The 18,469-nt window shown below is 45.5% G+C and overlaps 1 protein-coding gene across 1 annotated transcript in view; it reads left to right on the top strand.

Moving 5' to 3' along the window:
* RBM42 (RNA binding motif protein 42) overlaps positions 1-14,833 on the top strand; it is a 68,975-nt gene extending 54,142 nt beyond the window's left edge. The window contains exons 9-10 of the mRNA XM_033963803.1: positions 13,561-13,755; positions 14,399-14,833. Coding sequence (XP_033819694.1) covers positions 13,561-13,755; positions 14,399-14,511 — 308 coding nt within the window. The 3' untranslated portion in view covers positions 14,512-14,833. The remainder of the gene's footprint in view (positions 1-13,560; positions 13,756-14,398) is intronic.
* The last annotated feature ends 3,636 nt before the right edge of the window (positions 14,834-18,469 follow it).

Below are 18,469 nucleotides of genomic sequence, written 5' to 3'. Positions count from 1 at the left end.
TTTTAAACTTTGCTTCTGGAGAGTGCTCTGTAAGTCTGAAACTGCAGTAAGCCCTCTGGACAGCCTGCTGATTGAATTGAGTCTCCAGGTTCGGGAGCCATTTCTCCCCTAGTTCGTCCGCAAAGGGGTAGAGCGCAGGCTGCTGCGGTTCTGAGGAGGTACATCGGGATCGGAACCGCAGCGCGTGTATTCCATGATTTCCCTGAGGGGTCCTGGTGGTCATGATTTGAGGTGACAGGGAAGTTGAGGCGGCCAGAAGATCTGAAATATCCAGTTTAATCAGCTCCTGAGGTAATGATCTCCCTATGCCTGTACTGTGTATTGCTGGCTGCCATTGAAATGCATTGCAGCACATGTCTGTGGTGTCTGAGTCACAGACTGTGCCGATTTTGGGAGGTCCTCAAATCAGGGTTTTGGGAGGTTTTCCTGCATGCCCTGGCCCCCCACCTGTAAAATCCTAAAATTGCCAATTTTAGCGTTTTCCTGTGTTTTTTTTAATGTTCAATATTGTTTATTAAACTTTTCAATAAGCATATTACAATAAAAGAAATCAACGAGCAAAGAACAACATACACTTTCTTGCAATAATTGAAATGCAGTTACATGGGTATGAAGGAGTACTGAGCATAAACGCAAAAGACAAATAATATATCAGGTTAAATGTAAGTAACAATCGACACAATCGTATCATACTAAACTATAAATGCTGATCTACGCAGTATTCTAATAATTTACTCCAAGTCTTACCATAAAAAGAGATAGTATTCAATAACAGAGCTACAGATTTTTCATACTTGGAATAAAGAGAGACAGTATTCCACCATTCGTTATAAGATAAGGCAGTGAAATCCTTCCAGTAAGAAGGAATTAGTTTCACCGCTATCATGAGGAGGGCCCTCAACAGTTTATTATCATGTTTATTCAATTTTGAGGTCAATTCTGGGCCACCCAAAATTATGATACCAAGAGAAAGTGGTTCATTAATCGGTAATATTTGACAAACAGTAGACCAAATTTCACTCCAAAACGGCTGAAACAGAGTACAATGAAATAACATATGATCTAGTGTGCCAGGTTGAACAGAGCAAGACCAACACAAATTTGAGCTCCGTGATGGTAACTTTGATAGCTTATATGGTATCCAATATGTCCTATGAAACAAAAAAAAAAAACATTTGTTGGTACACAGCTGCTCTCAATGAGCTAAATGAATTGAGCCAAATAGATTCCCATGTTGAGTATGATAATGATATGGAGAGATCCTTTGTCCACACTTCGTATAGGGCAGTAAGAGAGGAGAATTTATATTTCTTTAATAATTTATACCAGGCAGATGCCTCCTCTGGTTTGAGCCTAAACAAGCACACCGAAGTAATATAATGGGGATTTCATTCGAGATAAATTCTTTTTTCATACAAGATTTAATTGATTGTTGTAATTGAACCCATTGAAAAAATTGAGTAGGGGGTATATGAAATTTATCAGCTACGGTAGCAAAGTCCATCAATTTATTATCCTGTATTACTTGAGATATAGACCACATACCAGCCTTGAGCCACGATTTCCATTCAATGTGTTGTCATTGAATTTGCACCTGTGGTTTGAGCCATATAATAAAAGATGTTGTAGAATTCCATTTATTATTTGCAAGGGCGTCTAGTTCTTTGAGTGCAGTTGCCGAAGAGAGTAAAATAGCATTGCTACAAACCGATTCTATAGGAGGTATAAAAGACAGTAGACGTAAAAAGTCTTTATCTTGGATCTTGTGTTCCAATCGCAGCCAGGCAGGGAGCAGATGATCCTCTGGGGCCAATAACCATTGGGAACCCTGTCTTCCTAAAAATGCAATGCGATAGTCATACATGATGGGAAAGTTCACTCCTCCATTGTTTTTGGTGTACTTCAACTTTTTGAGAGCAATGCGAGGAGTTCTGTTCCGTAGAAATTTTGATAACAAGGATTCCATCTTGGAGTAAACTTTAAGCGGAAGGAAGAAAGGTATCATGGAAAGGATATAAGTTATTTTAAGAGGCAATACCATTTTAATAGAGTCCAATCTTCCCCACCAAGAGAGCTTTAATGGTGACCATTGTAATGCTGTAGCCTTGATTATACGGAGGACCTGATCTTCAACAAGAGAGGCAGTCTCTTCAATAGTGTTATCAAAGAAGATCCATAAGTATTTCAGCTTGTTCGGTGAGTATTTAAGACTTTGTTGTGAGATGATGTCTCCATGGAATAGCATTCAGAGGCATTACTTCTGTTTTTGTGCTATTTAGTTTGTATCCGGACAATCGAGCATAAGAAGCAATAGTACTGAGAACATGTGGGATTGAGTCCAGAGTAGAGTAGATCAAGACATCATCAGCATAAGCTGAAAGTTTAATTGCTAGGTCTTCCAGTTGTATACCTATAATATTATTGTTAGTCCTCAACGCAATAAGAAGAGGCTCTAGAGCAATATTAAATAGTAGAGGAGATAACGGACATCCTTGTCTTGTCCCTCTTGACGGATTAAAGGAGGCCGAGAACATATCATTAATGCGAAGCTTTGTAGAAGGATTTGAGTAGAGGACTCTAACCATTTTAATAAAACCTGCCGGGAAACCAAACCATTCCATCACTTTGAAAAGAAAGGACCACTCCACACGGTCGAATGCCTTCTCCGCATCCAACGCAATAGCCACCAGAGGATCCAGGAATTGTGATGCGTGGTTAATCACATGGGCAAAAAGTCTACTATTATCACTGGAAATTCTACCTTTCATAAATCCATTTTGGTCCCTGTGTATGATTTTAGGTAGAACAATATTCAGACGGTTTACTAATAATTTGGCATATATTTTGGCATCGACATTAATTAAGGAAAGTGGTCTATAGTTTTGCACCAGCAGGGGATCTTTATCTGGTTTCAGTAATACTATGGTTAGAGCTTCGGTAAATGTTCTGCCAGCTGTTCCAGAATCAGCAAGATGTGAGAAATATCCCGTCAAAAAGGGAAGAAGGCTATCTAGAAATGCAGTGTAAAATTCCACCGTCGGTCCATCTGGTCCCGATGATTTGTGTTTTGACATATCTAACATGGCCAATTCAATTTCAGACGACGTAATATGTACATCCAGAGATTCTATTTCCTCCTGTGTCATCACAGGGTGTGGTAAATGTTGAAGAAAAGGATCAAAAAGTTTCTGAGCAGGTCTTTCGGTAGAATATAAATCCATATAAAATGTGTGGAATTGAGCACAAATTTCAGCAGGAGATGTTACAATCAAATCCGATGAGGTCTTGATAGCTGGGATCAGTGTTTTTTCTGAGCAAAGTTTCAAATAATTCACCAGAAGGTGAGATAGGATGTATATCCGCGGAGTCTACCAATGTAGTTAGGGAATAACTAATCAAAAAGTCATCAGTTCTAGAGTACATAGCATGTGGAGGTGAGTAGAAGGTATACTCTTTATCTTGGGAATGCAGTAATCTCCATATGTCCAGTAACTTCATGAGAGACATAGGATCTTGTACACTAGACCATGTTTTAGACTGTCAGTATAAGGATTGTGATTTCCTATCCAAGTCCTTATCTAGGATTTGATTGAAATCTCCACCAAGTATACATGGGGTATCTCCAATTGTTGAAATCATATCTGTTAGGGAGTGGAAGAAAGACGGATCATCAACATTAGAGGCATAAATGTTAATTACTGTAAGATTAGAAGATGCAATGTTCAAGTCCACTTTAATCCATCTGCCAATTGTGTCCGTAGTATGAGAAAGAATCTTAACATCTTGTCTTTTACGAATTAATGTGATAACACCATTTTTCCTGCCAAAAGCTGGAGAAAAAAAGGGGTGGGTAGGCCCAATGTGGATGTATTTTAGCAGACTCACTAGCTGACAGATGAGATTCTTGATAAAAAACTTTTAAAAAAAACAAAAACAAAAAAAACCTGCGTTTTTAAAGGCCGATTTTCTGTCAAAATCGGCACCTGTGGTGGCCATCTTGGATTTTCTTAAAAGTTTTTTAAAGTATATTTTTTGGGCTTAGAAGCTTTGTTTTTGCTCCAAACTTCACAGATGGCCACCTAAGGACAGGATGGCATGGATTCATACCTTAGATGTGGCGGATGGCAGCTGGATTCGCGGCCATTTATCCCGTGCGCCGCAGGCCATGAGGGGGTGAGACCTGAGCAGATCCCGTGCTCCCCTCCTCCTGAGAGGCCCTAATGCCCTTTAATTCCACCGGAGTTGTGATTACTGCATCCGGGGCGCCTAAACTGGGCGCGGATGGCGTTTTTGCGAAATGCAAGCGTAATTTCAGGAAAAAGTCTTATCAGTCTGCTAATCCTGTGAGATCTGAGACGCACAGAGCAGTTTCGGCCGCCGGTGCCTGTTTTTCACCAGATTTTGGGGCTCTGAGGTATCTGACTGTAAAAATCACAAAAAAAAAAACCCCAACCCAGGAGTAAAAGGGGCTTTGCCTGTTTCTCCCACTCAGACTCCAGTACACCAGTCTGTTCCACTTTTGTATGCCAGCATGACGATTTATTCCTTTACTCGGGTACCAGAAAGCAGGCAGCTCATCCCCGTCCTTGCTTCTGTTACAGTGTCTATGCCGTTACTGTCGCCTGTTTCTTCGGCAGAATCAGCAGAGGTGGCTATCTTAGCGGATCTGGGTGATACCCAGACCAATGGGTTCCGAGACCTTACTGATCGCCAGGCTACTTCAGCTAAAGGCTCATTGAGCAGGTTCCTTTTTCATGTTCGCTCCTGTTTGGCCAAGGTTTGAATGACCTATGGCCAGTATTCAGGTCTGTAGCCTGAGGTGCTCCCGGGCTCTAGACCTTGTCAGACCAGGGTGTGGGATGGCGAGATTTTCGTCCATGCCTGAGTTCACCGGACCCCCGGCAGCGGGACAACGTTTCAAAGCTCCCTCCAGTCCTGGCTTTGGAGGTGAGCGTGCCCACAGTTTTTCTACTGATCTTCTGCCCCTTCCTAGAGAAAAATATGCTGCCAGATCCCTGGGGGGGGGGGTCCTCCCCACCAATTCGGGGGGGCGGCTTTCAGCCTTCCTTCCGGAATGGCAAATGGTAATCTCGGCCCAGTGAGTCCTCATTGTGCTCAAGAAAGGTCTTTGACTACAGTTTTTCCGGCCTCTGCCAGAATTCTTCTTGTACCCTCCTGTGGGAATTCCGGACAGGGCCATTCAGGTGCGAGCCACAGTGCACAGATTGCTGGATCAGGCAGCTATAGAGCCTGTCCCAAAGGGAAACTGGGGCACTGGGAGATATGCCATTTACTTCATCATGCCAATGAAAGAACTCTGAAGATTGCTGACCAATTATGGACCTGAAGGCAGTGAACGCCGTCCTATGAGTTCCACGTTTCTGGCTGGAAACGGTGCATTCAGTGGTGGCAGCAGTGGCGCCTGGGGAGTTTTTGGCTTTCTTGGACTTCTCGAAAGTGTACCTCCAAATCTCGATTTTTGTTTTGTTTTTTCCGGATCATTGGAGGTTCCTGAGGTTGCATGTTCTCGGGAGGCACTTCTAGGTCGCGGCGCTGCCCGTCGGGTTGGTGTCAGCGCCCAGATCATTCACCACAGTCATGGTGGTGGTGGCTGTCCTTCTGCGCTTGCTGGGGGTGCAAATCCATCAGTACCTCGACGGCTGGCTGATCAGAACTCCTTCTTTAGTGGAAGGCCCTTGGCAGTTTGCCAAGCGGTGACTGCTGGACAGTCTCGGCTGGGTGATCCATCTCATGACGTGTTGCTTCGAGCTGCCACAGGACTTGGAGTACGTGGAGGTCTGGTTCCATATGGGCAGGAACCAAGTGTTTCTGACGGACTCCAGGACAATCAAACTTTGGAGTGCAGTCGGAACATGTTAGTGGCTACAGCCTCGACAGCCTGGCAGTATCTGCAGGTATTGGGTCTATTGGTGGTGACCATAGTTGTGATCCATGGGCAAGGGCTCACATCCGTTCTCTTCAGTTGTCCCTTCTGTTCCGGTGGAATCCTCAGCGGGATGTGCTGACTCGCAGCTGTATGGTGTTGTGGTTGATCCTGGTTTCTCTGTACAGAAGGCTCCCTCTGCGCGTCTTGGACTGGGTGCCCCTGGCGACGGACATGAGTCTCTCCGGTTGGGGAGCAGTTTGTTGGTCTGTGCCGGTCCACTGTTGGTGGACTGCGTTGGAGAGCAGATGGTTGTTCAATCAGCTGGAGATGTGTATGGTCTGTCTGGCCTGCTGTGATTTCAAGGGATTTTCTGCGTATTCTCGGACATTGCACCGGTGGTGCCTATGTCATTTTGTCAGAGGGGCATGAGGAGTCCTGCTAAGCCTAGAGGCTCGGATGCTTGTTGCCTAGGCGGAGAAGTGTCTAATGGCCTTGTCCTCCACTCCTGTGGCTGGGGTGGATGATATGCTAGTAGACTTCCTCAGTTGTCAGATTCTGGATCCGGGAGAATGGTCCCTGTCTGGGCTAGCGTTCGAAGCTATGTTTCTTCGAAGGGGTCATCCCGCCTTCGATCTGAATGCGTCCTTGGGGAACCGGAAGGCGGACAGGTTCTTCAGCCGCCGACGGTAGGTTGGCAGAGCAGGGTTTGGTGCTCTGGTTCAACCATGGACTGATGGGGAACTTCTGTATGGTTTGTCCCCATGGCTTATGATAGGACGCGTTCTGGGCTGGGTGGCATCTCACGCAGGTCCAGTGTTCCGAACTGGCCCGGCTGTCCTTGGTATGCAGACCTGGTGCGGTTGAGGGGTCTGTGTGTTCCTTGCCATCGGAGATTGCTCACGCAGGGCCCGAGAGCCCTTCCAGTTCCGGACGGCTTGGTCTTGCGACCTGGGGCTATACTTGCGGCCTTGAGGGCTAGGGGCTTCTCTTCTGCTGTTATTACCACATTTCTTCATGGCAACAGGAATTTGATGGGTCAGCCTCCGTGAATGCCTAGAGGTGCTTTTCGTCCTGGAGTGCAGCAGTTCATGTGGATTCTTTGGCCCCCATCAGTGGCGCCTGTTCTGGCCTTCCTGTAGGCTGGCCTCAGGAAGGGTCTGGCAGTTTCTTCTTCCAAGTCCCCATTGTGAGACTGTCATTTTTAGATTCTCTGGTGTCTCCCCAAGATGTTGTAGGCTTCTTACAGGGGGCAGGGAGGCTGCGGCCTCCCTTGCGACTGCCGGGTTCTCCAAGGGATCTTAGTCTGGTTCTCCACTCACTGGCTCGTCTGATCTATGAACCCCTGGCTGGGATTTCTCTGAGAGATGTTGCCATCAAGACTGATTTCCTCGTTACGGTTGCTTCTGCTCATGGTCTGTCGGAGCTTCAGGCTATGTCATGCAGGGATCCTTTTCTCCGTATTATGGAGTCTGCAGTTTTTTTGAGGAACGTGTCTTTTTTTCTTCTGCACGTGGGGTCAGCAGTCCACATCACCCAGGTAGTTCGATTACCCACTTTTGTTCTGTTGGGTTCCAAGTCTGAGACCCATGTTTTGCAGTCTCTGGAGGTGTGTCGTCTCCTTTTGAGATGTCTTGAGGCTGCTAATGACTTCCGTCTATCGAACCATCTGTTTGTCCTGGCGGGCCATGCCACCTGAGTCGGCCTGCTTCCGAGGTTACCTTCTCGCGTTGGTTGTATGCGGGCATTTCTGCGGCCCATGTGGCGGCAGGGAAGCAGCCTCCCCTTGGCGTGAGGGCTCACTCTCCCAGAAGAAGGGCTTCCTCGTGGGCTGACTCTCATGTGGTCTCGCCTGAGGAGATTTGTCGGGCGGCCACGTGGATTTCCCTTTATATTGTTTTACCGGCTTGATGTGGCAGCTATGGGTGTTGCAGCCTTTAACCCTTCTATTCTGGCAGCGGGCTCATTGGGCCACACCCTGAGATTTGGGACTGCTTTGATACGTCCCGATAGTTCAGGCTCCAGAGGTACAGAGTACAAGAATGAAATATTAGGTTTCTTACCTCTGCTAATCTTCCTTCTTGTATATCTCCTGTGGAGCCTGAACTCCCGCCCATCTGTTTTGTCCAATTCACAGGTTGCCTGCCAGTAAATTGGCTTTCTCTCTTTGACCAGCCTCGCTAACATTTCCTTGAGTGTCCTTTTATTTAAGCTTATGGGGTTTTAGGAGTCCTGGGATGGTGTCCTTTCTGTTCTTTAGGCTGGGTCTTCTTTACTGACCTGTTCCTCAGTTTTGCAGGTGTGAAATGTTTCAATTTCTTATTATCCTAACAGCCTTTTATTGGTGGTTGTTGATTATGTGTTTGGTTATCATGAGCAGCATTGATTTGTATCAGGGAGTCCCCGCACCCCCCTCTCTTTTTCTTATGTTTCCTGTTTGTATTAGATACTCCTGGCTTTGCTACCTACTGAACTTCAAGGGGAGTGACCACACAGGTGACCTCGCAGAGGGGGTTGGTGTTATTTTTAAATTCTACAGCCAAGGCTGGAATGGATGCACTACCCGATAGTTCAGGCTTCAGAGGAGATATACAAGAAGGAAGATTAGCAGAGGTAAGAAAACTAATCTTTCATTCACAGCATGGAGAGCATTGATCAACCAGTCAGATAACTCCTTCCACAAGCCTTATTGCGCACTGAGAATATCTACTTAAAGCCTCTTCAAAATAGATTGCATTTTAGTAGAAATATTATTTTTATTGATGGTAACAGCAATCTGCATATCAGTAATACCATTAGTACATAAACCAAACTTTTACATTCAACAAATACAGTCATTATAGAGTTTTTTTAAACTTTTCATTCCTCTATTCCCACCTCTACCCTTCTCCCTCCCACCCTCATCCCCCTATCTCTTCTAGTGTACCCCCATCCCCAAGCCTTAACCCTTATGACTCTCCTTCAGTTGTGGAAGCAAGAACCTACACCTTCATCTCTATAGCCCTCCATGGGAAATTAACTCTTATATTCCCTCAAGAGGTGCCTTAAGCTCTCCCCCCCATGGGACATAAAAACATAAGAATATCCTTACTGGATCAGACCTAGTATCCCATCTTCACTGAGGCAAAGCCAAGTCACAGGTACCTGGGAAAGCACCCAAATAGTAGCAACATTGCATGCCACCTATCCAGAGCAAGTAGTGGCTTCTCCCATGTCTCTCTCAACAGCAGTTTATGGACTTTTCATCCAGGAACTTGTTCAAACCTTCTTTAAAACCAGCTATATTAACCCCTCTTACCATATCTTCTGACAACGCATTCCAGAGCTTAATTATTCTCTAATTGAAAAAATATTTCCTCCTATTGGTTTTAAAAGTATTACTCTGTAACATACATATTTTTTCACTCAGAGAATGCTCTGGAATAAATTGCTGATTATGACTACAGCATATTTAGTATTCCAGTGCAATAGGGATGGTATGCTGAACCGTAGGGTTGTCCATGTGTGTTCGCAAGCATACTGTAGAAGATGTCAATCACAGCTTTTCAGCTCCTCTTCCCTGGTCTCTGCTAGAGAGCTGCACGGGAACGGGGACGACGGGAATCCCGCGGGACCCGCGGGCATCCCGCGGGTTCCCCCTTTGGGTCACGGGGATCCCGTGGGGACGCCCCCTAGGGTCGCGGGGATCCCGTGGGGACGCCCCCTAGGGTCGCGGGGATCCCGTGGGGACGCCTCCGAGGGTCGCGGGGTTCCTGCGGGGCTGGATGTACTCAGTCGCGCGGCTCTTCTCCCTACCTTCTCTGGTTGCAGCACAGAGCCGAACGGAAGTCTTCCCGACGTCAGCGCCGACGTCGGAGGGGAGGGAGGGCTTAAACAAAGCCCTCCCTCCCTCCGACGTCAGCGCTGACGTCGGGAAGACTTCCGTTTGGCTCTGTGCTGCAGGCAGTGCAGGTAAGGAGGAGAGTAGCCTCGCGGTTCGAGTGGCTACCAAGGGAGGGGGCGGTCCGCCCCGCCCCGCCACACCCCGCCCCGGTTGCAGCACAGCCGGCCAGGTCCCCTTACTTTTGTGGCACTTCCCCGACCGACCGACAACAGCCCCGGTCCGACAATCCTCCCTGCTCTGTAGCCGCGAATCTAAATTATCTTCTTACAGCAGCTGTAATAAGGTAATTTAGATTCGCAGTTAAGGGCAGGGAGGTTTGTCGGACCGGGGCTGTTGTCAGTCGGTCGGGGAAGTGCCACAAAAGTAAGGGGACCTGGCCGGCTGTACTGCACCCGGGGCGGTAGAGAAGGAGTGGGGAGAAGAACGCTGAAAGGCCATGGGGAAGACGGGAGGAGGGGGGGAAGGATTCTGAAAGCACTTGAAGACAGAGGAGGGAGAAGGACGCTGAAAGCACATGGGGAATACAAAGGGGTAGAGAAGGACGCTGAAAGGCCATGGGAAGGGCGGTGGGGGGGAAGGACTCTGAAAGCACTTGTGGAAGACAGAGGGGGGAGAAGGATGCTGAAAGCACATGGGGAAGACAAAGGGGTGGAGAAGGATGCTGAAAGCACATGGGGAAGACAAAGGGGTGGAGAAGGACACTGAAAGGACATGAGGAAGACGGGGGGGGTGGTGGAGAAGGACGCTGAAAGGCCATGGGGAAGACAGAGAGGGAGAAGGACGCTGAAAGGACATGGGGAAGCAGAGGGGGGAGAAGGACACTGAAAGCACATGTGGAAGACAGAGGGGGGAGAAGGACGCTGACAGGACATGGGGAAGATGGGGGGGAGAAGGACGCTGAAAGGAAATGGGGAAGAGAGAGTAGGGAGAAGACACTGGCAGGGAAGAAGACAGATGCCAGACTATGGGGGAGCAGAGAGAAGAAGATGGGTGCCAGACCAATTTGGAAGGGGGAAGAAAGGAAGAGGTACAGTAACAGAGCAAATGGAAGATGCAGAAGGAAGAGAGACAGTGGATGGAAGGAATTGAATGAGAACATGAGGAAAGCAGAAACCAGACAACAAAGGTAGGAAAAGAATTATATTTCTTTTTTTTTATTTTGCTTCAGGATAAAGTAGTATATTAGTTGTGTTGATAAAAATTTATAAACATTAGAGGCTCTGGTAGAAACCCATTTGCAAAGTATGTATTCTTCCCAATTAATATTTTCAAATTAATAAAGTCTTTTTCCTTATTTGTAAATGGGTTTCTACCAGAGCCTTTAATTCAGTAGCATAATTAAATGAAATAACTATTTCTGAAGTTTATATGGACGGGCGGGGACGGAGGGGATTCCTCGCGGGGACGGGTGGGGACGGAGGGGATTCCTCGCGGGGACGGGTGGGGACGGAGGGTTTCCTCACGGGGACAGGTGGGGACGGGTGGGACTTTGGCGGGGATGGGTGGGGACTGGGGACGGGTGGGATTTCTTTCCCCGCGCAACTCTCTAGTCTCTGCTGGCAAGCATGAAGGTATCGTTCTGATCTGCTCCCTTTATTTCATTATTATTTTGTGGTGTTTTTCATTTGTTTGTGGGTTTTACACAGCTCAAGGGACTGCTGTACCTGCTTGAAGAGGAGCAGACTTTAGTCTGTAGCTGGCCCATGAATCCTTCAGAAACCTGTGCTGGATATTTGTGGAGTTCAGGGTTCTGGGACTAACTTGCTCGCTTCCTTGACTTGGTCAAGAGCTTAAGCACAAGCTATTAGGCATCAATAGCATCCTTTGGGGCGTTCATGGTACTGGCTGAAGTTTCGCCCTCCTCCTTTCAGCGTTCATCATAGCCTAGGGGGTGGAGGTTCAGGTCAACTAAGGTTCAACTGGCAGCCCAAAGATCCACCTGGTTCCAACACAGACCCTGGAATATCTGAGAGTCTTAACACGACAAAAGGCCAAGTCTTTCTTCCAGAAGCACGCAAACAGAAGCTTCATGGTCAGATTACAGACTTGTTGACCAAGCCAGAGCCTACTGCATGGCATTACCTTCAAGTCCTTGGTTCAATGGTGACCATGATAGAGGTGATGCCATGGGCAAAGGCACATATGAGCCCCATCCAGGATGCTTTGCTGTCTCACTGGTCACCTCAGAGAGACTCCCTGCAAGCTCTGTCCCTCTGGACATGGGCTGCCAAGCACAGCATGAGCTGGTGGCTCCATCCTTAGTCTCTGGTGAAGGGTATCCTGCTTCATATTGATACATGGGCCACTTTAACAGTGGGGTGGGTTCATTGCAGTGGTCACTCAGTACAAGGCCAATGGTCTCCATCTCAAAAGAAGTGAGGCTGAGCAGTTCATATGGTGTTGCTCCAACTGCATTCTTTGCTGGAGGACAAAGCAGTCAGAGTCTTCTCTGACAATACCACTGCATTAGCCTACGTCAACAGGCAAGAAGGCACCAGGAGCACTCCACTCCTACAGGAGGCAAAGGCATTGCTCTATTGGGCAGAAATACACCTGCAGGCAATCTCTGTGGTGCACATGGCCAGAGTAGACAGTGTTCAAGCAAATTATCTCAGCAGAAAGACCCAGAAGAGTGGATGTTGTCTCTGAAAGCATTCCAGGCCATTGTGAGAAGATGGGGTCGACTTACATTCAACCTCATGTTAACTGCAAAGAGCAAGAAAGCAGATTGGTTCTTCAGTTGAAGATACAAGCCTGGAAGTACAGGGCTAGATGCTCTGGTTCAACCATGGCCAGAGACCAGGCCAGAGACCATGGCCAGAGACCAGGTTACTAATGTGCTTCCCCCTTGGCCCATGATAGGCTGGGTGATCTGCCAAATAGCTCATCACAAAGGAACAATAGTTCTTGTAGCACCAGATTGGCCCAGGTATCCCTGGTATGCGGGTCTCTTATGACTACAAAAGAAGCGAAGTCTCAGACTCCAAGTGCATCCAGACTTACTCTTGCAGGAGCCAATTGCCCTAGAGGCCTAGAAGATCTGGGATGCTTTGGTATTATTACATTGCTCTTGAGCACACAGTTCTAGTCCATAAGGGATACTCGGAAGTAGACATTGCTACTCTAGCTTGAGCCAAAAAGCCAATGATGGTTTCAGCATATGCTAAGGCATGGGAGATGTTTCAAAGCTGGTGCAACAAAGAGGTATTAATGCCCCTATATAAGACTTTGGTGATACCTCATTTAGAACATTGTGTGCAATTCTGGAGACTACTTCTTCAAAAAGATATAAACAGGATGGGGTCGGTCTAGAGGATGGCTACTAAAATGGTCAGTGTTTTTTGTCATAAAGCATATGGGAACAAAGATATCAATATGTGTGCTGTGGAGGAAAGGTAGGAGAGTGGAGATATGACAGAGACGTTTAAATATCTATGTGGCATAAATGCACATGAGGCAAGTCTCTTTCAATTGAAAGGAAACTTTGGATTGAGGGAACAAAAATGAAGGTAAAGAGGGATAGACTCAGAAATAACCTCAGAAAAAACATTTTCTTGGAATGGGTGGTGAATGCATGGAACGGCCTCCCAGTGAAGGTAGAGACAAAAATTGTATCAGAATTCAAGAAAGCTTGGGCCAAGTACATTGGATCTCTAAGGGAGAGGAAAAGATAGTAAATGCATGGATAGGTAGATTAGATAGGACATATGATCTTTATCTGCCTTCATGTTTCTATGTTTTCATAGATTTATCTTTCATTGTGTGTGTTGGTTTTTTCTCTTTCACTCATCAGATGATTTCCGTATCTTCTGCGGAGACCTCGGGAATGAGGTGAATGATGATATCCTGGCTCGGGCCTTCAGCCGCTATCCATCCTTCTTGAAAGCCAAGGTCATCCGGGACAAGCGCACAGGCAAGACCAAGGGCTATGGCTTTGTCAGCTTTAAGGATCCTAATGACTATGTACGGGCCATGCGAGAGATGAATGGTGAGCATGGTACAGAGTTTGGTATATGTGTTCCTTGCACCCTATAGCAGGCACAGTAGGTTGAGAATGCTTTCTCACACTGTAGTTAATTGATCTCAGGAAGGCTTGAACTGGTTCCATGTACTGTTGTTCAAATACTGTAGTGGAGCATGCAGTGGGTATATTTTAAGAACCCAATTGCTTAGCAGTTTGTTTTCACTATGAATTAATGCAAGACACCCTAAGTTGTACCTCTGTGGCTGAAAAGCACAGGTGTGTCTAGAACAGGAGTGGGAAATTCTGGTCCTTGAGGGTCGGAATCCAGTCGGGTTTTCAGGATTTCCCGAATGAATATGCATGAGATCTATTTGCATGCACTGCTTTCAGTGCATATTCATTGGGGAAATCCTGAAAACAAGACTGGATTCCAGCCCTCGAGGACCGGAGTTGCCCACCCCTGGTCTACAAGAACTGAAAAGGTGTGCTAGCGGAACTTAGTCTGCACACAGGGGGGAATCTTAGAAGGATTTCTGTTGCTCGGGTCTCTTACATGATTAAGTAGGCAGGATTATATTTGGAGGCAAGTCGGAGTGGAGGGAACGGGGGATACAGCCTATTATCTACCCCTGCTAAGGTATTTTTCCTTGTTTGTTTTATTTTCCAGGGAAGTATGTAGGGAGTCGACCCATCAAGTTGCGAAAGAGCATGTGGAAAGATCGTAACATTGACGTGGTGCGTAAGAAGCAGAGGGAGAAGAAGAAGCTGGGGCTTCGATAACAGTCTGTATTTGTCAGTTGTGCACATTGGAGTTAATGGGTCATTAAGAGGCTCTGTATGGAAGGAATGCATAGAGGTGTTTCTGGTTCAGCCTTGCAGTTGTAAACTCCAAGGAGCTGATGAGGAGGCATCCTTGGATTTTCTTAACCCCTGTGTGTCAGTTTTTCTATTGAGAAACTCCTGGAATGATTTGCAATCTGTGTATTTCCTGTAACTTGGAGACTGAATACCAAAATCTGTTGCCTCACTTAAAAGAGCTGGAGATCTGAAACATCTGTGTTAGCTCTTTATTGTAAATAAATATGATTTTTTTAATATGGTGCATGTACTGAATTACTTTTCATGTCCTGAGACAACTCTATAGTGGTTGTCATAGATCATGGTACTAGCAGTAGGGTTATGAGCAGTCGCTGCAAGTCTTGTTACAGTAGCTACAAACACTGACTCTCTGGTTTCTTTGCCTCCCCTTTCCTTCCCAACCCTTGATAGATAGCTTGTTTTGCCTCTTTCACAAGTCTAACAGGTGGATTTTCAGCAGAGTGCCCACAAGATGGCGACAGTGCCTCATGCCTATGCTGACACACATCTGCAGTCTGCCTGCATTGCTACACAGAGTCCAGCTTTAGTAACAAAGGAAAATATTTCTGAATATTTACATTGTGCTCCAAACTGAGCTTTAATTTTCTAAATTAAAACTATGGTAGCAGTTCTATAACAGGACAGCTCCAATGCTGTATAAGGAGCACTTATTCTTTAACAGTATCTGGATGCCTCTATTCTGTTATAGAATATTAACACAGCGCTTATACACTTAAATTTAGGTGGAGTTGTTTGTGCCAGATTAATAGCAGGTGTAAATGGCTGCATCTAAGTGCATCATGCAATGCACATAACTTACAGTATTCTATAAATTGTGTGCATAAGGAGGGGATGCCCATAGCCCTAATTCTCTGACCACATATACAACCCTCATATTGTTATGCACCTTAGTATTTATATGCAGTCTTATAGAAAAGTGCATAGTGCGCTTTCACAAGGTGTCATGACTGCACTCATGAAGCTATAGAATTTCCTTTCATGCCTGTAACTCCTTACAGCATTTATTATAATTGTCTCTGGGCCTTTCTAATCCAAATCTACACAGCTCCTTGAATCCTGTTCTGCCTGGATCTTTAACTTGTCATCCTGTTTTCATTAGTTTTCTTAGGGTGATGGCAGCTGTCATCCCATTTAAAGTGAAACAGACCCAGAGGTGAGTTGATGGGGCTTCTGGGCTATGATTCTCCGCCTAGGGATGCTGTGAAAGTTCCTGTGTACATTGTCCTTAGGGATGCACAGATGACGCATTGGGAAAGCCCTCTTTCTGTAGGTTTTCCCTAAGGAGGTAAACTCTGTATAGAGTCCAAAAGATTCCCATATTTGAGAAGACATCTACTTCATCATTCCATGGTGGTTAAATCTGCTCTCAAGAATGCCAGGAGTTTGAAGTCCCTTGCCTTTGCTACTCCATCAAAGATGTTCAGACCCTGGAGTCCTTTGGAAGGAAAGCTTTTCAGACCTCAATGCTTATTTCCCACATAAGGCCTAACAGCTCTACATGAGCATGTACTTGGAGTCCTTGATTGGCAATGTTCTTGAGTTTGCAGACACATTTCCTCTGGAGCAGGACACTCAGCTTCACTAGCTCACCAGTAAGCAGAAGGAGTGCAGAAAACATCTGGCTAGGGACATTTTTTATTCCTTCAATGTAGCATTTAGGCTATCCACTTTTGGTTCCATGTCTTGGACTTGGAATTTGCAGTTCAGGAGCAGCTAACTGACATCCCTTGCCAGGGTGATAACCTTTTTGGAGACAACATGAAAGAAGTTGTGGACTTCATCAAAAGACACATTGATTTTATTTATTTATTTATCTCAATTTATATCCCGTCCTTCCAGAAAGCTCAGAACAGGTTACAGAAAAACATAGTTTCAGAGATAGTAGGGAACCTATCTACGACCCATGGAGATCTACTTAGTTTCAAAAACAGGAACATACATGGTGAGAAAGACAGGAGACCCAGGGAATTACGTAGTTTCAATGGACAGAGGGAACCCAATACATAGGAGCAGAGCAAAACAGGCAAGACAACCTGGTGGAATAAATTAAATGATCACATGTAAGACATGGATAATGAGTCAGATCACTTAAAGATCTCTAGACCACATATTGAGTGTCCGGTTTATGGTTGGAAAGAGGAAGGTTTTTACTGCTTTTCTGAAGTCCAACAGGTTATCCAGATTGAGATGGCTTGAGGTAATCCACTGTTTATTCCTAGGATAAGCAGCAAAATATCTGTTTTACTATTTGGGTTCTAGCTAGGTACTTGGGACCTGGGTTGGCCACTGTTGGAAACAGGATGTTTGGCTTGATGGACCTTTGCTCTGTCTCAGTATGGCAATTCTTATGTCTGTTAAATTGTAATCCACCTCAATCTCTATTTGACATAAATGGAATCAAAATGTTATATTAAATTGTTACTGTGTCATATAGTAAAGAACTCATATAACAAAGGTTTCCCAGGACCTCAGCGATACCACTCAGGGCTCGAATACTCTCAAGACCCTAGAACTTCACGTATTTAATCATCACTGGTCCAATTTTTGTGGGTTTTTTTGTATTATTTTATACTTATTTTAAATTATTATAGAGCAGCGGTCTCAAACACGCGGCCCATGGGGTCGTGGACACTTGGAATGCGCTACCGGAGGAAGTGATCAGGCAGAGTACGATACAAGGATTCAAACAGGGATTGGACGGATTCCTGAGGGATAAAGGGATCGTGGGATACTGAGAGAGGTGCTGGGATGTATCACAGGTATAGAAAGCTAACCAGGTAATAAGTATAGAAACCCAATCAGGTCGTGCATGTGCAAGACTGGAGGGTTAGGACTTCGATGGGAAGCTAGGACTTAAATGGCAAGGGGACCCCCTCTGGGGATTCAGACAGGTCTTGACCTGTTTGGGCCGCCGCGGGAGCGGACTGCTGGGCAGGATGGACCTGTGGTCTGACCCGGCGGAGGCACTGCTTATGTTCTTAAGTCCTTTTTGGGATAAAATATGGACTACTAAAACTAAGATAATACCTTTTCCAGAACATCCCTCTTTTACTTTAATAATTTTGGGCGGTACTGTAATGTCCCCTAAGCTGGACAAATATGTTGATAAATTGTTCAGATCTTTGGTTCTGATCGCGATAAAAGTGATACTTTCTCATTGGAAAGACTTCTCTGTACTAAACTATAATGAATGGTGGAATACTGTTTCTTTATATGCTAAATACGAAAAATCTACTGCAATATCCTTACACACTGTTCCTGCTTTTAACAAGATCTGGGGTAAAGTTCTGGATGTCTGTACAGCTTGATATTCCTCATAGAAGTTAATGATACCCTCTCCTACTATATTATTCATGTACTGTGAGATTGTGCCTTATCTCCTGCTTCATTATCTTGTTTTCTCTTCCCCCTTTTAAATGTATGTTATTTAGCCTGCAAGAAAGAATGTACCTGTTGGTACCTGGTTTTACTTTTTTGTATTCTTTTCTGTTATCCATTTTATTGAAATTGCTAATAAAACTGATTGAACTTAAAAAAGAAAAAGGAGGAGCACCAGTCCACTAATATTATTAAGTGAAATCCAGAGCGAGATACATTTGTCAGGATTAACATGGTACGGTCAAGTGCTCCTGCTCACGGCCTTTTCAGCCACTTTCTCCTGATTGCTTTTTTGCTGGATCATGTAAAGGATTTTGGATCGGGGAGGGACTCAACTGTTAAGGGAAGGGATATATGTGACATGCTAATAACTAAGAGGATTCAGGGAGGAGTTCACTCATAGCATTGTTCTTGGTGCTGACAAACAGGAAGGCAGACAGGAAGCAGCAGTGTGGGACCGGAGATGGGATTAATAGGTTCC

Source organism: Geotrypetes seraphini, chromosome 11 (genome assembly GCF_902459505.1).
Source record: "Geotrypetes seraphini chromosome 11, aGeoSer1.1, whole genome shotgun sequence".
In the NCBI taxonomy this organism is placed as follows: Eukaryota; Metazoa; Chordata; class Amphibia; order Gymnophiona; family Dermophiidae; genus Geotrypetes; species Geotrypetes seraphini.
Note: the sequence above shows the minus strand (reverse complement) of the source record. Positions and strands in the feature narration are given on the sequence as shown.